Genomic DNA, 24,227 nt, shown 5'->3' with positions numbered 1-24,227 from the left:
TCATTTCCTTTGGAGTCTCTCCTCCTAGGGAAGCACCGCGCATGCGCCCCTTTCGCCTCTTCTCTCCATCTCCTCCTAGGGAGGCACTGCGCATGCGTCCCTTTCTCTTCTCTCCATCTCCTCCTAGTGAGGCACTGCGCATGCACCGCTTTCGCCTCTTCTCTCATCTCCTCCTAGTGAGGCACTGCGCATGCGTCCCTTTCTCTTCTCTCATCTCTGCCTAGTGAGGCACTGCGCATGCGTCCCTTTTTCCTCTTCTCTCTCCTCCTAGTGAGGCACTGCGCATGCGCCCCTTTCGCCTCTTCTCTCCTCCTAGTGCGCATGCGTTCCTTTCTCCTCTCAATCTCCTCCTAGTCAGCCACTGCGCATGCGTCCCTTTCTCCTCTCAATCTCCTCCTAGTGAGGCACTGCGCATGCGCCCCTTTCTCTCAATCTCCTCCTAGTGAGGCACTGCGCATGCGTCCCTTTCTCTCCCTCTCCTCCTAGTGAGGCACTGCGCATGCGTCCCTTTCTCCTCTCAATCGCCTCCAATGAGGCACTGCGCATGCGCTCCTTTCTCCTCCTCTCTCCTTTCTCCTATTGGCGAACGAGGAGAAAAAAGAGAAAAGGGTGTGCGCGCGCGGCCTGATTGATAGGCCCAGAAGCCAATAAAATCACAGAACCTGAAAGAAAGGGCGGGGAAAAAAGAGGAACGCGAGACAGGAATTGGCTGCAAGGTTAGGAACCTACCACGGCGGGTTTTACTCACTTGGGAAGGCCAATCGCGTCGACGCTTCTTGCGAGGTGGACAAAGGCGGCGGCGAAAGAGCGGGCCGGGTGGTTATTCTTCGCGGAGGGTCTTCAGGGAGGAAGAGGCGCTTTGCGGACTCGGAACGGTTCTCACTGGAAGGAAGCATGAGGTAAAAAGAGGGAGAAGTCAGAGAGAGAGATGGAAATATGGAAATATACATATTATATTATGTATATTATATATATATATATATATATATAATATTATTATAATATTATAGTATTTAATTTAATAAATATATTATATTATTATATGTATATTTAATATTTAATATTTAATATTATTATAATATTATAATATTTAATATAATATATATATATGTATATATATAATGTTATTATAATATAATAATATTTAATTTAATATATAATATATATATTATATTATTAAATATAATATATAATACTAAATATAAAATATATATTATATGAAAATTATATATTTATTTAATATATATGAGATAAATAAAATACTATGTATATTATTTAATATTGTATAATGTTCTATATATTAAACATTACACATTAAATAATATATGTAGTATTTTATTTATCTCATATATATTAAATTTAATATATAAATAATATATAGATAATATAGATACATTCTCTATAATATATATAATATCTATCTGATATTATATCTATATGATCTATATATTAGATATAATATCATATACATATTATAGAGAATGTATCTATATTATCTATATATTAAATTGTAGATATATTATCTATAATATAGATAATAGATAATATAGATACATTCTCTATAATATCTATATGATCTATATATTAAACATTATACAGTATTAAATAATATATATAGTATTTCATTTATCTCATATATATTAAATTAATATATAATTTTCATATAATATATGTTATATTATAGATAATATATCTACAATATAATATATAATCATCTATATTATCTATATTATAGATAATATAGATATAATTTAATATATAGATAATATATTATAACTATATATAATATAATATATCACACGCATATTAAATATTATACGATATTAAATATTAAATAGTTTATTTAATATATTATAGATACTCAATATATTTAATGCTATATATATATATATATATATATATATATATATAATATGCACAGACTATATAAAGGCCTTAAATCACCATATATATATATATTATGTTATACTTATATAATTTTAAATATTGTATAAGATTTAATCTATATATATAAATTTGTTAGGGGCATCCAACGAGGAAACAAAACTCAAAAACCCCCCAACGAAACTGTACCAAAATTGCCATGCCCATAAGACAACCCACAAGGTACAAACATATCTACTCAAAATGAAAAACAACACAACAACACACTCACAAAACGGCAAAACAATTGAGCATGCGCATTGGTGCCCAGCCGCAAGTTCCCTGGCGCGCGCACACAGTTCCCTCTGCGGAAGCCATGCCCACTCCAAGCCCCGCTACGCTCCTTCCCGTACACACACACCCCGCCGCAAGCACACACACAACCCCACGCTCCATCACTCCCCCCGCCGCACACACACACGCAACCCCACGCTCCATCACTCCCCCACCGCCACATACACACGCGCAACCCCACTCCCCCCCGCTGCCGCACACACACACGCAACCCCACGCTCCATCACTCCCCCCGCTGCCGCACACACACACACAACCTCACGCTCCATCACTTGCCTGCCCCAATCTTACCTCCTTTTACTTCACGCCACCTCCAAACCCCACCGCACCCCTTCCCGCCCTGTCAAAATCCAGGAAAGACAGGAAGGAAGGAAAGAAGGAAGAAAGAGAAAGGGAGATAAAGAAAAGGGGGAAGGAAGGAAAGTTAGAGAAAGAAGGAAGAAGAAAAGGAAAGAAAAGGAAAGATGGAAGGAAAGAAAAGAGAGACAGCAGAAGAGAAAGAAAAAGGGGGAAGGAAGGAAAGAGGTAGAGAAGGAAGAAATGAGAGACAGAGGGAGGGAAAGAAAAAGGGGGAAGGAAGGAAGGAGAGAAGGAAAGAAAAAAGGGAATGAAAGAAGGAAAGAGGGAGTGAAGGAAGGGGGAAGATGTAGAGAAAGAGGGAGGGAAGGAAAGAAGGAAAGAGAGAAGGAAGAAAAGAGACCAGAAGAGAAAGAAAAAGGGGGAAGGAAGGAAAGAGAGAAGGAAAGAAAAAAGGGAATGAAGGAAGGAAAGAGGGAGTGAAGGAAGGGGGAAGATGTAGAGAAAGAGGGAGGGAAGGAAAGAAGGAAAGAGAGAAGGAAGGAAAGAGGCCAGAAGAGAAAGAAAAAGGGGGAAGGAAGGAAGGAGAGAAGGAAAGAAAAAAGGGAATGAAGGAAGGAAAGAGGGAGTGAAGAAAGGGGGAAGATGTAGAGAAAGAGGGAGGGAAGGAAAGAAGGAAAGAGAGAAGGAAGGAAAGAGGCCAGAAGAGAAAGAAAAAGGGGGAAGGAAGGAGATAGAGAAGGAAGAGGAGAAGGAAAGATGGGAGGGAAGGAAGGAAGGAGGGAAAGAAGGAGAGAAAGAGGGAAGGTTGGTCACAGCAATGCGTGGCGGGTAAAGGTTGTTATTTCTATGATTATTATGATGCTATTATTCCTCTGAGACCCTTTTAGGGGGAATGGGAGAGGTGTCAGGTCCCGGAGGCAATGCATTGCATTATTGCTATTGTTATGATGGTGGTGAAATAAAAGGAAATAAAAAGCGAAAGAAGGAAGCAAACAGGGAGGGAAGAAAGGCAAAGGAAGAAAGGGGGAGGGAATGAAGGAAAGAGAGAAGGATGAAACCAAGTAGTGAAAGAAGGAAAGAAAGAAAGAGGTAGAGAAGGAAGAAAGGAGAGAAAGGGGGAGGAAAAGGGGGAAGGAAGAGGTAGGTACCTCTCTTTCATAATAGTCCAGATATCTACCTCAACTTTGATAAGTTTTACTATAGGCCACAGCAACGCATGGCAGGGCACAGCTAGTACTGTATATATTTGTGTGGGTGTAATATACCTATATTATCTATATATTACATATTATACAATTTTAAATATTACATAAATATGATATAAACATATATATGGTGTTTTATTTAATGCCTTTGTACTTTGCATATATATATATATATATATTATAATATACATACTCTATATATTTAATGCTATATATATATATATAAGCACAGAATATATAAAGACATTAAAACTATATATACATATACATACATCATACTTGCATAACATTTGATATTGTATAATATTTAACACTGTATATATATTGTGTGGGTGTAATATATATCTATATTATCTATATATTACATATTATGCAATATTAAATATTACATAAATATAGTATTAACATATATATGGTGTTTTATTTAATGCCTTTATATATTCTGTGCTCTCTCTATATATAGCATTAAATATATTGAATGTCTATATCTATCTTTCTATACGCATCTATCTATCTATATATATTGTGGCAGAGGCCTCCTGCCTCCACAAACATAATACTGGCAGGATTTGGGGGTGCCTGCCCTTGGCATATGGGACTTGTAGTTCACCCTTATCCAGAGAGAACTGAACCCAGCTGACGACGGATCTGGACCTCACTTGACACGCAGACGCAGCATGGCCAGCTGGTTTGGGGAGGATTGACCCATGATTCTGGGAACTGTAGTTCTCCCACATTTTCTAATGGGAACATTCCTAAAAAACGAAATCTCATTCTGGCTTTTTTCCTAATTAACAGGGGCGATAGAGGCCGTGGTCGTGGAGGGCGCTTTGGCTCTCGGGGAGGCCCTGGCAGTGGGTAAGTCCCAGAGATTGTGTGTGTGTGTTTGTGTGTGAGAGAGAGACAGTCCTCGAGTAGCACCTCCATCTTTGTTTGTGTCTGTGGGAGTCGTAGTTTGGTGAGGCACCCGCACTTTGGCAGAGAAGGCTAAAGCCCTTCAGATATGACCCCAGGATGCCATACCATGGAGCCGTGACGGCTAAAGTGGTGTTGAGCTGCATTAATAATACAGTGTGGACACACCCCTTGAAAGCTTGACAGCTTGATCTGTGCTGTCAGTGTAGTTTTCCATGACCTCGAAAGTGTGCTGTATCTGGGACAGTGGGAATTTAACACTGCAAGCTTTAGGTATTTCTTCTGTGGCTCGGCTGCTGTTGCGCATGTTGTGTTGTTTTGTGGTGTCCTTTTATAGATGTCTTTGACTTGGTTGTGCCCTGCTTTGAGCCCAAAGGCGAGGAATAAATAGAATGATTGTTATTGTTACGTGCCTTGTGCTGGATCTACACTGTCCTACATCCCAGGATATGGTCCCAGATTATTTGGCCATGTAGACTTATATAATCCAGTTCAAAGCAGATAATTTTGGATAATATCCTGGGATATAGGACAATATAAATCCAGCCTTGGCTTGGGGTTCCAGCGGGAATGAAATCAAAACACACTCTCTTTCCTGTCACCTTGTGTTTCAGGTTCCGGCCCTTTGTGCCTCACATCCCTTTTGACTTCTATGTGGTAAGTCGTCTTTGAAAAGTGCCCTCCGGGTTTGTTTTATTTATTTACTTACCGTATTATACTCGAGTATAAGCCGACCCAAATATAAGCCGAGGCACCTGATTTTACCACAAAAAACTGGGGAAACTTATTGACTCGAGCATAAGCCGAGGGTGGGAAATTCAGCCGCTATGGGTCTGTTTCAAAATAAAAATAGATACTAATAAAATTACATTAATTGAAGCATCAGTAGGTTGAATGTTTATTAATATTTACATAAGACTGTCCAACTCTGACTAATCCGTTATTCTAACTTTCTTCAATGTACATGTGTACGTATCCTTCCAATAATAATAGAGTAAAATAATAAAAGTAATAATAATAAAAATAATAAACTTAACCTATAAATGTAATAATAATGATGATAATGATAATAGAGTAAAATAAAAAATAATCTTGACTCGAGTATAAGCCGAGGGGAGCTTTTTCAGCCTAAAAAAAGGGTTGAAAAACTCAAGTATAGACAGTATTAATTTACGACATTTATATCCCACCCTTCTCACCCCAAAGAGGAACTCAGAGCAGCTTACAAGTAATATGTATATACAATATATTATATTATTACCATTTATTTATTTATTTATTTGGTACGCTTATATACCGCTAATATCTCAGCCTATACGGCGACTCATTGCGGTTTACAGCATATTTAAAACTACAATATTCCAATTACAAATATAAAGTTAAAATATAAAATACATACATATACATACATAAAAGTATTGGGCCACCAATACAGACCAGAACATCTCATAATTAAAGTCACAATCCAAATTCGTTGTCCGAGATTGCTAATCCATGATCAAGCATCATCAGGTCGGGTTAGCCGAAAACTTGCTGGAACATCCAGGTTTTCAGTTTTTTCCGAAATGCCATTAGCGAGGTGGCTGATCTTATTTCAGTAGGGAGGGCATTCCAAAGCCGCGGGGCCACCACAGAAAAGGCCCTATCTCTCGTACCCGCGAGCCACACCTGTGAAGCAGGCGGGATGGAGAGAAGGGCCTCTCCCGAAGATCTTAGGGTCCTGGTGGGCTGATAGGGCGATATAATATAATATACAGGTTTCCCTCACTTATCGCTGGTGTTAGGTTCCAGGACTACCCGCGAAAAATGAAAATCCACGAAGTAGGGATGCTATATTTATTTTAATATTTATACATTATTTTAGTAGCTATTTCAAGTTTTATAAACCTTCCCCACACACTTATACACGACATAACTCTCCTTAAATGTGTTCTTCACGTAATCCTCAGCTCCGGCTTTATCCGCAGAGGCAATTTCTCCATACAGACAAACGCTCTTAAGTCCATATTGAAAAAGCGAGTCCGCGAAAAGCGAACCATGAAGTAGCGAGGGACCACTGTATCATTACCATAGCACAATATTAATATTATATATTACTATATATACTATAATATCAATCTTAAGTCCATATTGAAAAATCACGAAAAAGCGAGTCCGCGAAAAGCGAACCGCAAAGTAGCGAGGGATCACTGTATTATTACCATAGCACAATATTTGTATTATATATTACTATATATACTATAATATTAATCTTAAGTCCATATTGAAAAATCACGAAAAAGCGAGTCTGTGAAAAGCAAACCATGAAGTAGCGGGGGACCACTGTATTATTACCATAGCACAATGTTAGTATACATTACTATATAATATATAATATTAATCTTAGGTCCATATTGAAAAACTGTGAAACAGCGAGTCCACAAAAAGCGAACCACGAAGTAGCGAGGGACCACTGTATTACTACCATAGCACAATATTCGTATTATATATTACCATATATAATATAATATTAATCTTAAGTCCATATTGAAAAACTGCAAAACAGCGAGTCCGCAAAAAGCAAACCACGACGTAGTGAGGGACCACTGCATTATTACTATAGCACAATATTAGTATTATATATTACTATATTGTACTATAACATTATACTGCAATATTATTAATAATACATGTAATATAAAATATATGATTATAGTATATTACTATAGCACAATATTAGTATTATATATTACTATATATATATATATATATAATATATTACTATAATGTACTATAACATTATACTGTAATATTATTAGTAATATTACATGTAATATAAATATATAATTATAATATAGTATATTAATTATAGTATATTACCACAGAACAATATTAGTATTATATATTACTATATATATTATATTATATCTCTATATAATATATTATTTTATTGTACTATAACAGTATACTGGAATATTAGTAATATTACATGTGATATAAAATATATAATTATAATATAGTATATTACTATAGCACAATATTAGTATTATATATTACTATATATTATATAATATATATAATATAATATATTACTATATTGTACTATAACATTATACTGTAATATTATTAGTAATATTACATGTAATATAAAAAATATAATTATAGTATTTTACCATAGAACAATATTAGTATTATATATTATTATATAAAATATATAATTATAATGTCTTATTATATTGCATTATATTATAATATTCAAATTTGCAGTTAGCTTTCAATTGAACATTAGCAGGAACTTTTGGGGCACTGAGTGTGGTTTGTAGTAGAACCAATTGCTTAAAGAGATGATACGAGTCCCATTCCCTGGACATCTTTGAAAGGATCCTGGGGAACTACCTGCTCGGTTGGGGTTCCTCAGCTGGGCTCTGTGGCCTGTGGAGTCCCTCTCAATGCACTAGGGTGGGATTCCTCCTTGGGAACCTAAGAACTGCAAGTCCCGGGACAGGAAAACATCAGAAGCAGGTTGCACCGACCTATGGATTCTGATCCCCTGGTTGTGTTCCCACCTTCAGTGTGAGATGGCTTTCCCTCGCGTGAAACCTGCTCCGGATGAGACGGCCTTCAGCGAAGCCTTGCTCAAGAGGAACCAGGACCTCGCTCCGACGTCTGCTGAACAGGTGACAAGGCGTCTTACCTCTTTCAGAGTCAAAATGATGTTGACTGGAAATATCTTTCCATCTTTGGGTTTGCCAGGTTGTCTTTGGATCAGCCCGCTCAGCTTCCGAGTCTATTTATTTTATTATGCCAGCCAGGGCAGGTGTACTCAGCAGTTGAGTCAGACAAGGCCAGAGCCGATGTTCTTACTAATTTTGGGTCTGCACCCATGTGCTACCAGTATCTTTCCACAGGATGGTATTGCATGAGGCTACTTTGTGCTTGGTGGTCATAACAGTGTTTCCTAAATGTTAGTGTGTGATCTAAAGTGATGCTGAAATATTTAGAGTGGGAACAGTGTTCGAGCTCTTGCCCTTCCCAGGTCACTTTCAATTCCCTTGGTTGTTGTAGGTTTATCAGGCTAAATGGCCATGTTCTAGAAGCATTCTCTCCTGATGTTTCACCTGCATCTATGGCAGGCATTGTCAGGCATCTCTGAAAGTGCCTGCCCTAGACCTCACAATCTCTGAGGATGCCTGCCATAGGTGCCGTAGACCTCACAACCTCTGAAGGTGCCTGCCCTACACCTCACAACCTCTGAGGATACCTGCCATAGGTGCCATAGACCTCACAACTTCTGAAGATGCCTGCTATAGACCTCACAACCTCTGACAATGCCTGCCATAGGTGCCATAGACCTCACAACCTCCGAGGATGCCTGCCATAGGTGCCAGACCTCACAACCTCTGAAGGTGCCTGCCCTACACCTCACAACCTCTGACGATACCTGCCATAGGTGCCATAGACCTCACAACCTCTGACAATGCCTGCCATAGGTGCCATAGACCTCACAACTTCTGAAGATGCCTGCTATAGACCTCACAATCTCTGACAATGCCTGCCACAGATGCCGAAGACCTCACAACCTCTGAGGATGCCTGCCATAGGTGCCATAGACCTCACAACCTCTGAAGATGCCTGCCCTCGACCTCACAACCTCTGAGGATACCTGCCATAGATGCCATAGACCTCACAACTTCTGAAGATGCCTGCTATAGACCTCACAATCTCTGACAATGCCTGCCATAGATGCCATAGACCTCACAACCTCTGAGGATACCTGCCATAGATGCCACAGACCTCACAACCTCTGAGGATACTTGCCATAGATGCCATAGACCTCACAATCTCTGAAGGTGCCTGTCCTAGACCTCACAACCTCTGAGGATGCCTGCCATGGATGCAGGCGAAACGTCAGGAGAGAATGCTTCTAGAACATGGCCAAAAAAGCTACAAGAACCCAGTGATCATTCAAATCATTTATTTCGGTCACTGACCAGCACAGGAAATAGTCTGCTACAAGAACCCAGTGATTCCGGCCATGAAAGCCTTCGACAATACATTTTTTTCACTTTCCTCTTGGCTTCGCGCTTATGTCTTGGCAGGGTTAGGCTTCAGGTGGTTCTCTTTGGAGTAGCTGGAGAGATCTTTCAGGCATTCGGAAGTTGGTTTTCAACTGTTTTGAAGTCTTTTGCTTGTATTAGGCCAAGGTCATCAGCGTATAGAAAGCTCTTTGTGAGTCATTTAATGACTCCCTGTTTTTGCTCCTGCTAGGCATCTATCCTTTCTCTGGTGACCAAGATTAACAATGTGATTGATAACTTGATCGTAGCTCCAGGGACGTTTGAAGTGGTGAGTCCTCCATCTCAAAGGGAAGGCGTTGGGATTGTATTCTTGGTTTGTGGGAGCCCGCCACCCAAATGCCGAGTCTCCTAAGGGCTCGTCGGGGCTCATCCTTGCTCCTTGCATCCTTCTCCTTCCCAGCAAATCGAGGAGGTCCGCCAAGTGGGGTCCTACAAGAAAGGCACCATGATGACGGGCCACAACGTGGCAGACCTGGTTGTGATCCTGAAAATCTTGCCCACGCGTAAGTGCCTCCCTTTCCGTCCCAAGGGGAGAAGAAGGGCTGGAGCTTGAGAATGTTCTTGGATGGGTATTGACTTCCGTTTCCTTCCCCAGTGGAAGCCGTGGCTGCCTTGGGAAACAAAGTGGTGGAGAGCCTGAGGACGCAGGATCCGGCCGAAGGTTGGTTCCGTACTCTACTGCTATGTATTTTTAGTGCCACATGTTTACAGGGTTCCCTCACTGTGTGCCAAGTTTAGTCCAAATCTATCATCATTGAAGTTCACAGGGCTCTTTGGATATGGAATGAACTACAACTCCCATCATTCTCCAACTCCAGTGGGTTTTTTGAACCAATTTTGATCCAGATCCATCATTGTTGAGGTTCACAGGGCTCTCTAGTTGTGGGGTGACTATAACTCCTATCATTCTCCAACTTCAGTTGGTTTTTTGGTGCCAAGTTTGGTCCGGATCTATCATTGAGGTTCACAGGGTCCTCTATATAAGGGATGAACTACAACTCTCATCATTCTCCAACTCCAGTGGGTTTTTGTGCCAAGTTTGATCCAGATCCAAACTTGAGGTTCACATGGCTCTCTAGATGTGGGGTGAACTGGGGGTTTTTGTGCCAAATTTGGTCCAGATCCATCATCGTTGAGATTCACAGGGCTCTCTAAATGTGGGATGAACTACAACTCCCATCATTCTCCAACTCCAGTGGGTTTTTTGTACCAAGTTTGCCCCAGATCCATCATAGTTGAGGTTCGCAGGGCTCTCTAGATATGGGATGAACTACAACTCCCATCATTCTCCAACTCCAGTGGGTTTGTGTGCCAAGTTTAGTCATTATTGAGGATCATAGGGCTCTCTGGATATGAGATAAACTACAACTCCCATCATTCTCCAACTGTAGTGGTTTTTTTCTATCACGTTTGGTCCAAATCTATCATAGTTGAGGTTCACAGGGCCCTCTGGATATGGGATAAACTACAACTCCCATCATTCTCCAACTCCAATGGGGTTTTTTTGTACCTAGTTTGGTCCAGATCTATCATTGTTGAGGTTCATAGGACTCTCTAGATATGGGATGAACTACAACTCCCATCATTCTCCAACTCCAGTGGGGGTTTTTTGGGCCAAGTTTGGTCCAGATCCGTCATCGGTAGGAGTCACAGGAAAGGTCTCGCCCAGGATCCTGGACAAGGCCTTTGAATCGTGGATATTATTGAACGGCAGCTCCCATCACAGTGCGGCCTGGGGATAATGGGAATGGCAACCCAACAGTCCTTGTGGCCCACTCCAAAGAAAAAGGGAGCATTCCCTGGGTCTGCTTAATGGAATGCTTAAGCCTAGAGAACCATTTTTTAATACCTTGAATACCTCTGAGACTAAAATAAAGCCCTAGGATTAGAGCAAAACAAGTGTGTAGGGAAGTATCGAGATCTCTGCCACTATTATTATTGTTATTCTTCCTCCGCAGTGCTGACCATGCTCACCAACGAGACGGGCTTTGAGATCAGCTCTGCCGACGCGACCGTGAAGATCCTCATCACCACGGTGCCCCCCAACCTCCGCAAACTGGACCCAGAGCTGCACCGTAAGGCCACGGGCCCACGGTGGTCTTCTCTTAGGGTGGGGCGGGGAGGCCTGTGCGTAAACTACAGAGCTGGGCCTAAGGACATTCCCGCTTGGATTTGAATCCCGACATCCGTCTTTTTATTCTCTCCCCTGATTAGTGGATATCAAAGTCCTGCAGAGCGCTTTGGCGGCGATCCGGCACGCCCGCTGGTTCGAGGAGAACGCCTCTCAGTCCACGTAGGTCTCCGTTACTCTTGGGTTTACGATCCGGTTAGACCACGGTGGGCATACATATTGGGACGCTCTCATGGTTGTCATGGCAGAGGTGGTTCCACCATCCATTTGTGTCTCATATTTGGAGATGCAATAATCTGTTATGGAGGCTACATGAAAGTTACGTGTCTTTGTCTTCTCTTATTCTTCATATCCCACTGAAATCGACTCACTATGAAACCAAGACAATATAATTGCAAACGTAAACATGTACAGAAATTAAAATAGAATTAAATATTAACACATTAGGAAGAAACTCCTGAGAGCTGTTCAACAGTGGAATTCTCTGCTTGCTTTATTTATTTATTTGCAGTATTTATATTCTGCCCTTCTCAAACCTCCTGAGAGCTGTTCAACAGTGGAACCCTCTGCTTTGTTTATGTATTTGCAGTATATTCTGCCCTTCTCGAAACTCCTGAGAGCTGTTCCACAGTGGAACTCTTCGCTTTATTAATTTATGTATTTGCAGTATTTATATTCTGCCCTTCTCGAACCTCCTGATGGAGAGCTGTTCAGCAGTGGAACGCTCTGCTTTGTTTATGTATTTGCAGTATATTCTGCCCTTCTTGAACCTCCTAAGAGCTGTTCCACAGTGGAACTCTCTGCTTTATTTATGTATTTGCAGTATTTATATTCTGACCTTCTCGAACCTCCTGACGGAGAGCTGTTCAACAGTGTAACTCTCTCCTTGCTTTATTTATTTGCAGTATTTATATTTTACCCTTCTCGAACCTCCTGATTGAGAGCTGTTCAACAGTGGAACTCTCTGCTTTGTTTCTTTGCAGTACTTATATTCTGCCCTTCTCAAATCTGATTGAGAGCTGTTCAACAGTGGAACTCTCTGCTTTGTTTATTTATGTATTTGTAGTATTTATATTCTGCCCTTCTCGGACCTCCTGATGGAGATCTGTTCAACAGTGGAACTCTCTGCTTGATTTATTTATTTACAGTATTTATATTCTGCCCTTCTCGCCCCATGAGGCGGATTACAATGCACATATACATGGCAAACATTCAATGCCATTTAGAAGTGCAACATAGACAGACAGACACAGAGGCAATTTAGCATTCCAGCTTCATGAGGGTAGGCCACAGGGGGAGCTTCCACTTCACCATCCATGTGTGACACTTTGATGAAGTACTTCCTCATTCTTACGCACACTGCTGGAAGGTTTTATGGCATCGTAAATTAGTTAAATTAACCTCTCCACATAAAGCGGTATCCAAATTTCCTACTTGACAAGATGCAACTGTTTTTTGGGCTGCATAGGTCAACAGCAAGCTACACTATTAATGGTCGGAGTGAGCTTCGAACTCGTGACCTCTCGGTCAGTAGTGACTAAATGCAACTGCTACTAACTAGCTGTGCCACAGCCCGGTCATTAAAATAGAATTAAATATTAACATTAGGAAGAGCCTCCTGACTGAGAGCTGTTCAGCAGTGGAACTCTCTGCTTTAGAGTCCAGTAAAACCTTTATTATTTTCATCCTTTCAGCGTGAAGGTCTTAATCCGCCTGCTGAAGGACCTCCGGATGCGCTTCCCGGGCTTCGAGCCCCTCACGCCTTGGATCCTCGACCTCCTGGTACGTGAAAGGCGGAGGGGTCAGGGAGGGAACTCTTCTTTGGTTGCTTCTCTCTCTCGCGATGTCTTTGGAGACTTCTACTCTTGGCGTGCTTTCCGAGAGGTCACCAACGCTCTCGTGTTGTGTTTCAGGGTCATTACGCCGTGATGAACAACCCGACCCGGCAGCCTTTGGCACTCAACGTGGCCTACAGGTAGGACAAAGCCACAGAAGTGGAAATAGTATTGCCTGGATTGTAGAATTGTGTGGTGTTGGAATGCAACGCCCGTTGTTGTTCTTCGCCAAGGCTCTAGCCCAGTGTTTCTCAACCTGGGGGTCAGGACCCCCGGGGGGGGGGGTCGCAAGGGGGTGTCAGAGGGGTCACCAAGACCATCAAAAAACACAGTATTTTCTATTGTTCTTGGGAAGTTTGGCCCAATTCTATCATTTGTGGGGTTCAGAATGCTCTTTGTAGGTGAACTACAAATCCCAGCAACTACAACTCCCAGATTTCAAGATCTATTTTCCCCAAACTCCATCAGTGTTCACATTTGGGCATATTGAGCTTTTTTGCCAAGTTTGGTCCAGACCATTGTTTTGAGTCCACAGTGTTCTCTGGATATAAGTGGACTACAACTCCCAAAACTCAAGATCAATGACCACCAAACGCTTCCAATTTTTTTCTGTTGATCACGGGAGTTCAGTGTGCCAAGTTTGGTTCGATTTCATCATTAGTAGAGTTCGGAAAGCTCTTTGATTGTAGGTGAACTATAAGTCCCAGCAACTACAACTCCCAAATGTCAAAGTCTGTTTCCCCCAAACTCCACCAGTGCTCACATTTGGGCATATTGAGTATTTGTGCCAAATTTGGTTCAGATCCATCATTGTTTGAGTGTTCTCTGGATATAGGTGAACTATAACTCCAAAACCCAAGGTCCCTGCCCACATGGGGGTTCTGTGTGGGGGGTTTGGCCCAATTCTATCATTGGTGGGCTTCAGAATGCTCTCTGATTGTAGGTGAACTATAAATCCCAGCAACTACAACTCCCAAATGTCAAGATTCCCAAACTCCACCAGTGTTCACATTTGGGCATATTGAGTATTCATGTAGAGTTTGGTCCAGATCAATCATTGTTTGAGTCCACAATGATCTCTGGATGTAGGTGAACTACAACTCCCAAAGTCAAGGTCAATGCCCACCAAACCCTTCCAGTATTTTCTCTTGGTTATGGGAGAACTGTGTGACAAGTTTGGTTCAATTCCATCATTGGTGGAGTTCAGAATGCTCTTTGATTGTAGGTGAACTATAAATCCCAGCAACTATACCTCCCAAATGATAAAAACTATACCTCCCAAATGATAAAAATCAATCCAGCCCTCGACCCCACCAGTATTCAAATTTGGACATATCAGGTATTTGTGCCAAATTTGGTCCGGTGAATGAAAATACATTCTGAATATCAGATATTTACATTACATTTCAAACAGAGGCTGGATGGCCATCTGTCAGGGGTGCTTTGAATGCAATTTTCCTGCTTCTTGGCAGAATGGGGTTGGACTGGATGGCCCAGGAGGTCTCTTCCAACTCTAGGATTCTATAATTTGTAACAGTAGCCAAAATTACAGTTACAAAGTAGCAACGAAAATAATTTTATGGTTGGGGGTCACCACAAAATGAGGGGCTGTATTAAGGGGTCACGGCACTAAGAAAGTTGATTCTGTGCTATATATACTGGAGCAATTGAGACTTGAAGGTGTGACCGCCCTTTGGAAGCCGTTCACCCTTTTCTGCAGAAATAGTAAAAGCCTGGAAATCGAGATGCTGTCTCCATTCTCTTCCTTCTTCTAATGCACTCGAATGAACTACTGGGTAACGTATGCCGCAACACGGGAAGTTGGAATGTTCACTCAAAATATATTCCTAATCTCAGGCGCTGCCTCCAGATCTTGGCCGCGGGGCTCTTCCTCCCCGGATCGGTCGGCATCACCGACCCCTGTGAAAGCGGCAACTTCCGGGTCCATACAGTCATGACCCTAGAGCAGCAGGTAAGGCCCTCCTCTGGCCTTTGACCGTGTTGAGGTGGACAGTGCAACGGGCTGGAGAGGGTCTGAGAAATCCCCACAGGAACAGTCTGTATGTGGTTCACCCCTCTGCCTTTCTTTCCGGGTCTGCTAGGACATGGTTTGCTACACAGCCCAGACCCTGGTCCGCATCCTCTCTCACGGCGGATACCGGAAGATCCTTGGCCAAGAAGGGGACGCCAACTGTAAGTGGGAGCTGTGGGAAGTGGGCAAAGGCATGGGGAGGTGTCCATTATGTAGGGCAAGGTCATAATTGCTTCTGCTCTTACCCAAGAGCAGAGTGTGGTGATGCAAGTAATACCCTTTTCAATCTGAACTGCCATATTTCATCACATAATGGTCGCACTCCCATTTTCATGGCGGCAGAATGGGTATATTTGTGTTCTTCACATAATAGTCGCAGCACCATTTGGGGCTGTTTCTTTTATCCTTCCATCTCTCCTCCTATTCCTTCTATCCCTTCCCTCCTTTTTCATTCCAGCAGAATGGGTATATTTGTGTTCTTCACATAATAGTCGCAGCACCATTTGGGGCTGATTCTTCCTTTCATCCACCCGTCCTTCCATCTCTCCTTCTATCCCTTCCTTCCATCCTTTTTCCATTCTGGCAGAATGGGTATATTTGTGTTCTTCACGTAATAGTCGCAGCACCATTTGGGGCTGATTCTTCCTTTCTTCCTTTCATCCACCTGTCCTTCCATCTCTCCTTCTATCTCTTCCATCCTCCTTTTCCATTCCGGCAGAATAGGTATATTTGTGTTCTTCACATAATAGTCGCAGCACCATTTGGGGCTGATTCTTTCTTTCATCCATCCATCCCTCCTTCTATCCCTTCCTTCCATCCTTTTCCATTCCAGCAGAATGGGTATATTTGTGTTCTTCACATAATAGTCGCAGCACCATTTGGGGCTGTTTCTTCCTTTTATCCATCCGTCCTTCCATCTCTCCTTCTATCCCTTCTTCCTTCCAACCTTCTTTTCCATTCCAGCAGAATGGGTATATTTGTGTTCTTCACATAATCGTTGCAGCACCATTTGGGGCTGTTTCTTCCTTTTATCCATCCGTCCTTCCATATCCCTTCCATCCTTCTGCCCATCCTTTTTTCTTTCCTTCCCTTCCTTCTCAAGGCAAGCTCCACTTTCCCTCCTTCTTCCAAAGAGCTCCATTTCAGATTTTGTACACTGCCTTGCCTTTGGAGAAGGGAGAAAGTGGAAATCTTGCATCCTCCTTCCCCTGAATTTAAGACAGAAATGGAGCTGTTTGTTTGAGGCTAAATTATCATCCTTCCTCCTCCAGAAACCAGAAAATCAATTGCAAAATTTTCCTCCACAAAAAAATGATTTTAAAAATGCGACTATTACGTGAGGAATTTTCTGCACAAAAAATGATTTTTAAAGTGCGAGTATTACGCAAGAAATTTTCTGCGGCAAAAGGGGGATTTTAAAAATCCAACTATTATGCAAAAAATTTGCTGCACAAAAATGATTTTTAAAATGCGACTATTACGCGAGGAATTTTCTGCAAAAAAAAAAAGATTTTTAAAATGCGACTATTATGTGAGGATATACTGTAAGTGCTCCAAAAGGTCAACTGCATCTCTTTCTGGGCAGACTTGGCGACCGAAATGTCCACGTGGGATGGGGTGATCGTGACCCCGTCGGAGAAGGCCTACGAGAAGCCTCCCGAAAAGAAGGAAGGGGAGGAGGAGGATGAGAACCAGGAGGAGACACCGACTGGGGAGGAGGAGGAGAGCATGGAGACCCAGGAGTAGCAGCCACTCGCTCGGCAAGGTAGGAGAGGGAGCAGCAGAGGGAAACTGGGCATCTCCTTATTGACAAGCTGGAATGTGTCCAGAGGAGGGCGACTAAAATGATCAAGGGTCTGGAGAACAAGCCCTATGAGGAGCGGCTTAGGGAACTGGGCATGTTTAGCCTGAAGAAGAGAAGGCTGAGAGGAGATATGATAGCCATGTATAAATATGTGAGAGGAAGCCACAGGGAGGAGGAGAGAGCAAGTTTGTTTTCCGCTTCCTTGGAGACTAGGACGTGGAACAATGGCTTCAAACTACAAGAGAGGAGATTCCATCTGAACACGAGGAAGAACTTCCTGACTGTGAGAGCCGTTCAGCAGTGGAACTCTGCCCCGGAGTGTGGTGGAGGCTCCTTCTTTGGAAGCTTTTAAGCAGAGGCTGGATGGCCATCTGTCAGGGGTGCTTTGAATGCAATATTCCTGCTTCTTGGCAGAATGGGGTTGGACTGGATGGCCCAGGAGGTCTCTTCCAACTCTTTGATTCTATGATTCCCCCAAAGGGCCAATCACTGCCAAGGCTTCCCTTTTCCGAGGAGCAAGCTGTCTCCTATCTACTAACCATGCCTTCCAAAACAGAGCCATCAGGGTGGGATTGCTCCTCGCGCTTCTTCCTCAGAGCTGGGGGTGTCTGAGAATTGACTCTGTTCTGTTTTTACTAAAAGTGAGTGCAAACATACACACTCTTGGCTTGTGTCTTCCAGCGGGATTTTCCCTTCCCTTCATTACGTGATGGACGAACCAGCTGACGGAAGCCGTAGTTCAGGACCAAGCCTGTGTCCTCTCATTATTTCTATTGTTGTTGTTTTTATAGTTCCCATTAAAATGGTGTTTGCCTTTGAAACAGGGGTGATAGGCTCATTTTCATCAAGGGAAGAATCAGGTTGCCGGATGCAAACTTTGGTTCGTCAGGTGTTTTGGACTCAGGATCCCGGATGAGCCCCCAGGAAAGGCTGAGTCCAGGATCCTGGACGAGCCCCCAGGAAAAGCTGAGTCCAGGATTCTGGACAAGGCCTTTGAATCGTGGATATAAGGGGGCCAACTTTAGCTTCTCCCCAGTGTGGGTCCCCAGATATTATTGAACGCCAGCTCCCATCACCCGGCCCTCCAGGTGTTTTGGACTCAGGATCCCATATGAGCCCCCAAGAAAGGCTGAGTCCAGGATCGTGGACGAGGCCTTTGAATCGTTGATATAAGGGGGCCAACTTTAGCTTCTCCCCAGTGTGGGCCCCTAGATATTATTGTAGGCCAGCTCACATCACTACGACCTGGGGATAATGGGAATGGTAACCCAACAGTCCTTGTGGTCCATTTCAAAGAAAGAGGAAGCATTCCCTTAGTCTTCTTGACCTCCTTTCTTTCTGTCCTGACCATATTTGGGCTTGAAAGGAGCTCTCGGTAGTGCAGTGGGTTCAACCCTTTTGCCGGCAGAACTGAAGATCGACAGGTTGGAGGTTTGAATTTGGGGATGAGCTCCAGCTGAATTATTATCATCCTTCCTCCTTCAGAAACCAGGAAATCAATTGCAAAATTTTCCTCCACAAAATGATTTTTAAAATGCGACTATTACGCGAGGAATTTTCTGCGCAAAAAAAAAAGGATTTTTAGAATTCGACTATTATGCGAGGGTATACAGTAAGTGCTCCAAAAGGTTAATCGCACCTCTTTCTGGGCAGACTTGGCGACCGAAATGTCCGCTGTCAGCTCCAGCTCCCCATGCGGGGACATGAGAGAAGCCTGCCACAAGGATGGGCAAACATCAAAACATCCGCCCTTGCAAACGGCCAATTCTCTCACACCAGAAGCGACTTGCAGAAGTGACACGGAAAAATAAAATGGGGCTGAACTGAAAGAAGGGAGTGAAAACGTTGGCTAGCAGTGGATTTTATTGCGGGAGGGAGAGGAGGAAGCAGTTTTCTCGTTCCTTGTACCCAGCTGCACCAACTCTGTGGCAGAAGCATCGCAAGGAAGCATTGGCGGGGCCATTGTCCCAACTTTGGGCAAAACACGGAGCGTTCCAGCCCTGGCCTCGTCCTCCTTGCCACTCGATTCCCACCCAAGTGTGCCCTTGTCCCTGTGAATGGCAACGCTGCAATCGCAGCCCGGCGGCTCTGTCCATCTCCTTTGGCCCCGTCCTCACTTGGAGGGAGAGCCTTGTGGGTAGCTGCCCCCGGCTTCCAGCATGGCCTTCCTGCGAGCCGTTTCCTTCCCCACGTTGTGGTTGAGCCGCCTCAGCCGCTCCTGGAACAAACCAGGAAAGGTTACTTAAACGACGGGCCTGCGTTTCACATTAAGCAAGGCAAGCGGGGTTTATATATATATTTGGAATGATGCCCAGGGTGGGAGAAAGAATACTTTGTGGGAATGCTGCAATTGATCATCTTGATTAGCACTGAATGGCCTTGCAGCTTCAAGGCTTGGCTGCTTCCTGCCTGGGGGAATCCTTTGTTGGGAGGTGAGCACTTGATGAACGAGCCTGGGCACTGCATATTGATTTGAGAACACAGGAACGCTGGAACACTCGTAACAAACCAACATGCCAGATGACACAGAGAAACCATTGCTGAATTATTATTATCCTTCCTCCATCAAAAACCAGAAAATGAATTGCAAATTTTTCCTCCACAAAGAAAGGATTTTAAAAATGCGACTATTACGTGAGGAATTTTCTGCGCAAAAAATGATTTTTAAAATGTGACTATTACGCGAGGAATTTTCTGCGCAAAAAATGATTTTTTTTTGCACAATTTCAACAGAAAGGAGGAAACCATTATTGTAAACACAATCTGGCTACCAGTATTTAAAAAACTCTAAAATTAGGATAGTAAAGAAAGATTCCAGTCAAGAATCAATCAGGGCCAGCTAATCGCCTCCCAACAAAGGATTCCCCAAGCAGGAAGCAGCCAGGCCTTGAATAACAATAATAAAACTTTATTTGTACCCCGCTACTATCTCCCCAAGGGACTCAGTGAGGCTTCCATGAGGCCAGCGTTGGGGCATGTCTGATGTCCTTAGGGAATGAATTCCAAAGTCGAGGGGCCACCACCGAGAAGGCCGTCTCCCTTGTCCCCACTAATCGCGCCTGCGAAGGAGGTGGGAGCGTGAGCAGGGCCTCTCCGGATGATCGAAGAGATCGTGTGGGTTCGTACACAGAAATGCTGCATGGTTTTGCAATGCTAATCAAGGTAATCAAGTGCAGCATTCACACTTGCCTCCAACAGACAAGAGTTCTTTTCCCCACCCTGGACATCATTCCACAGACGGACAGATTGATAGACACACACACACACACCACTTCATTAACTGTATGCAGAAGGTGGCCAATGGCAACATTCACACTTGCCTCCAGCAGACCAGAGTTCTTTTTCCCACCCTGGACATCATTCCACAGATGGACAGATAGATAGACACACACACACACTCCACTTCATTAACTATATGCAGAAGGTGGCCAATGGCAACATTCACACCTGCCTCCAGCAGACCAGAGTTCTTTCTCCCGCCCTGGACATCATTCCAGATATCTAAAGCCCGTTTTCCTAGTTGCCAACAGACCTCACAACCTCTGAGGATGCCTACCATAGTTGTGGGCAAAATGTCAGGAGAGAATGCTTCTGGAACGTGGCCAGAAAACTCACAGCAACCCAGAAAATAACATTACATTACATGAATTTTGTTCCTGGGTTATAAATGTTACTTCCTAATTGGTTCTATCATTGAAACATGGGGAAAGTTTACTAAACTGCAGAAACATCATCCAGAAGCACAATGAATGTCTCCTTATACAAAACAGAAGGTCTATTTCAGCGGCTGAGGGGGAAAAGGAAAGGGCCTGAGGCTGTTAGGAATGGTGGGAGTTGGAGTCCAAAGCACCTGGAGGGCCCAACGTCCGCCCGCTCTCACCTGGGCGTTCTGCAGGATGTTGTTTACCAGCACGACCCGGCGGCGGGCATTGAGCAGCTTCTTAACGTAGGGGTCCAGGTCCAGGGCCACCTTCTGGTCTTCCTTGATCCGGCAGAGCTCTGGCAGGAGAGAGGACGGGGTCAGGAACCTCTCCCCGTTGACCTGCTCTGATCTATGAGGCTGGGTGGCCATCTGTTGGGGGTGCTTTGATTGTGTTCCTGGGAGAAGGAGGTTGGACTAGATGCCCTTTAAGCGTCCCAACTCTAGGGGCCTTTGATTCTATATCTTTATTCCTCTATGAACCTGCTAAGATCTATTAGGCTGGGTGGCCATCTGTCAGGGCTGCTTTGATGGTGCTCCCTGGAAGAAGGGAGTCAGACCAGATGTCCTTGAGGGAGATTATGTTCCCTGGAAGGAGGGTTGGACTAGATATCCTTTGGGGGTCCCAACACTAGGAGACTTTGATACTATTACCCTATATTCGTCCATGAACCTGCTATGAGGCTGGATGGCCATCTGCCAGGATTGCTTTGATTGTGCTCCCACGGCGATGGAGGTTGGACTAGATGTCCTTTAGGGGAATTCCCTTCCAACTATAGGAGCCATTGAACCCATCTCTCTATATTCCTCCATGAACCTGCTCAGGTCTATGAGTGTGGATGGCCATCTGTTGGGGCTGCTTTGATGGTGCTCCCTAGCAGAAGGAGGTTAGGGTCCCAACTCTAGGAGCCTTTGATTCTATACCTATACCTATGAACCCACTTTCGTGGTCACTTCCACTTCCAACTTCCAAAGAGCCTTTGATACTATCTCCCTATATTCCTCCATGAACCTGCTCAGGTCTATGAGTGTGGATGGCCATCTGTCAGGGATGCTTTGATTGTGTTCCCAGGGAGAAGGGGGTTGGATAGGATGTCTTTTAAGGGAAGTCTCTTCCAACTCTAGAAACTATTGATTCTATCTCCCTTCCATGAACCAGATGAGATGCGTGGGGCTGGATGGCCATCTGTCAGGGGTGCTTTGATGGTGCTCCCTGGGAGAAGGAGGTTGGACTAGATGCCCTTTAAGGGTCCCAACTCTCGACCCCTCATTCCTCTATGAACCCGCTTTGGGGTTCACTTCCAACTCTAAGAGACTTTGAATCTTATCTCCCTATATTTCTCCATGAACCTGCTCAGGTCTATGAATGTGGATGGCCATCTGCCAGGACTGCTTTGATGGTGTTCCCTGGGAGAAGGAGGTTGGACTAGATGCCCTTTAAGTATCCCAACTCTAGGAGCCTTTGATTCTACCTCTCTCTGTTTCTCCATGAACTTGCCAAAGTGTATGAGTGTGGATGGCCATCTGTCGGGGCTGCTTTGATTGTGTTTCCAGGTAGAAAGGGGCTGGACTAGATGGTCCTTGAGAGGGATATTCCCTTCCAACTGTAGGAGCCTTTGACTCTATTTCCCTATATTCCTCCATGAACCTGCTTAAATCTATGAGTGTGGATGGCCATCTGTGAGGGATGCTTTGATTGTGTTCCCTGGGAGAAGGAGGTTGGACTAGATGCCTTTTAAGCGTCCCAACTCTTAAGAGCCTTAGATACTATCTCCCTTTATTCCTCCATGAACCTGCCAAAGTGTATGAGGCTGGATGGCCATCTGCCAGGAGTGTTTTGATTGTGTTCCCAGGGAGAAGGGGGTCAGGCTAGATGTCCTTTGAGGCTCACCTGCGGCCAGGCCGTCGATGTGTTCGCGCAGCTCCACTTGGCTCTCCCTGAAGGAGGAGGAGAAGGAGGAGAAAGAGCTTTGAGATGAAGAAGCAGGCACCTCCAGGGGGTTTGGACTACAACTCCCACAATTCCTAACAGCCGGTAGGCTGTTAGGAATTGTGGGAGTTGTAGTCCAAAACCCGAGGGAGGGCCTAAGTTGGGCCTAGGCCGGGAAGCGAGTCCTGTTCGTACCTGACGGCGTGGACGTGGGAGTCGAGCTGCCTCACCGCCGGGCGGAGGAACTCCAGCAGCCCCTCCGCGAACAGGTCCCGCGCCGACGGGCTGCACGGCGCCGAAGAAACCGACGACGCCATCGCTGAGGGGACGGATGGTGTTGTTGTTGTTGTTGTTTCGGCCGCCATTGCTGCCGGCCGCCTTCTTCTTCCCTTCCTTCCGGAATCGCCAAATCTCGCGAGAATTGTATAGAGAACGGCGCGCACCGCACACATCTCGCGAGACTTCACTCCCCGCCAAGCGCCTTCAACTCCCAGAAGCGTCGGCCGGCCTCCTCAATGGCAAGGCATGCTGGGAGTTGAAGTCCAAAATGGAGTTATGCTAAAGTATGTCCCCCTTTTAATGCTTCTGAGGGTTATTGATAATGATAATGATAATAGGTTATTTATAATAATAATAATAATAACAACAATAATGATAAGTTATTTATAATAATAATAATGATAATAGGTTATTTATAATAATAATAATGATGATAATGATGATGATAATAGGTTATTTATAAAAATAATGATAATAGGTTATTTATAATAATAATAAAAATAGGTTATTTATAATAATAATAATAATAGGTTATTTATAATAACAATAATAATAATGATAATAATAGGTTATTTATAATAATAATAATAATAGGTTTTTAATAATAATAATAATAATAATAGGTTATTTATGATGATGATGATGATAATACTAGGTTACTTATAATAATAATAAGTTATTTATAATAATAATTATTATTATTTCATAGCATTTATGTTGCAAAATAATAGGTTATTTATAAGAATAATGATGATGATAATAATAGATTATTTATAATAATAATAATGATAATGATAATAGGTTATTTATTATAATAATATA

The 24,227-nt window shown here is 43.3% G+C and overlaps 2 protein-coding genes across 2 annotated transcripts; one reads left to right on the top strand and one right to left on the bottom strand.

Annotated features, from left to right (window-relative positions):
- The first annotated feature begins 767 nt into the window (after positions 1–767).
- On the top strand, positions 768–18,317 carry ILF2 (interleukin enhancer binding factor 2). Its single transcript, XM_067472309.1, has 15 exons — positions 768–899; positions 4,521–4,580; positions 5,252–5,294; positions 8,189–8,293; positions 9,885–9,962; positions 10,095–10,197; positions 10,290–10,355; positions 11,653–11,769; positions 11,909–11,987; positions 13,520–13,607; positions 13,739–13,800; positions 15,518–15,632; positions 15,763–15,853; positions 17,278–17,457; positions 18,178–18,317. The coding sequence occupies exons 1-14, from the start codon at positions 895–897 to the stop codon at positions 17,436–17,438; spliced, it is 1,173 nt and encodes a 390-aa protein (XP_067328410.1). The 5' UTR covers positions 768–894; the 3' UTR covers positions 17,439–17,457; positions 18,178–18,317.
- A 1,024-nt stretch (positions 18,318–19,341) lies between these two features.
- Positions 19,342–23,543, bottom strand: SNAPIN (SNAP associated protein). The gene is made up of 4 exons (XM_060757979.2): positions 23,322–23,543; positions 23,088–23,134; positions 21,377–21,495; positions 19,342–19,714 (listed from the first exon to the last, which is right to left on the bottom strand). The coding sequence occupies exons 1-4, from the start codon at positions 23,489–23,491 to the stop codon at positions 19,610–19,612; spliced, it is 441 nt and encodes a 146-aa protein (XP_060613962.2). The 5' UTR covers positions 23,492–23,543; the 3' UTR covers positions 19,342–19,609.
- Between the last annotated feature and the right edge of the window lie 684 nt (positions 23,544–24,227).

Source organism: Anolis sagrei, chromosome 12 (assembly GCF_037176765.1).
Source record: "Anolis sagrei isolate rAnoSag1 chromosome 12, rAnoSag1.mat, whole genome shotgun sequence".
In the NCBI taxonomy this organism is placed as follows: Eukaryota; Metazoa; Chordata; class Lepidosauria; order Squamata; family Dactyloidae; genus Anolis; species Anolis sagrei.
Note: the sequence above shows the minus strand (reverse complement) of the source record. Positions and strands in the feature narration are given on the sequence as shown.

What these genes read in the sequence shown, in the direction of transcription:
- SNAPIN (XM_060757979.2), bottom strand. Translation starts at nt 23,491, where the DNA reads ATGGCGGCCGAAACAACAACAACAACAACACCATCCGTCCCCTCAGCG. An exon ending in TCCCACGTCCACGCCGTCAG is followed by an intron (nt 23,135 to 23,321) that starts GTACGAACAGGA and finishes CTCCTCCTTCAG; the next exon opens with GGAGAGCCAAGTGGAGCTGC. An exon ending in ACATCCTGCAGAACGCCCAG is followed by an intron (nt 19,715 to 21,376) that starts GTGAGAGCGGGC and finishes GGTTTGTTCCAG; the next exon opens with GAGCGGCTGAGGCGGCTCAA.
- ILF2 (XM_067472309.1), top strand. An exon ending in TCCCTTTTGACTTCTATGTG is followed by an intron (nt 5,295 to 8,188) that starts GTAAGTCGTCTT and finishes TCCCACCTTCAG; the next exon opens with TGTGAGATGGCTTTCCCTCG. An exon ending in CTCCGACGTCTGCTGAACAG is followed by an intron (nt 8,294 to 9,884) that starts GTGACAAGGCGT and finishes TGCTCCTGCTAG; the next exon opens with GCATCTATCCTTTCTCTGGT.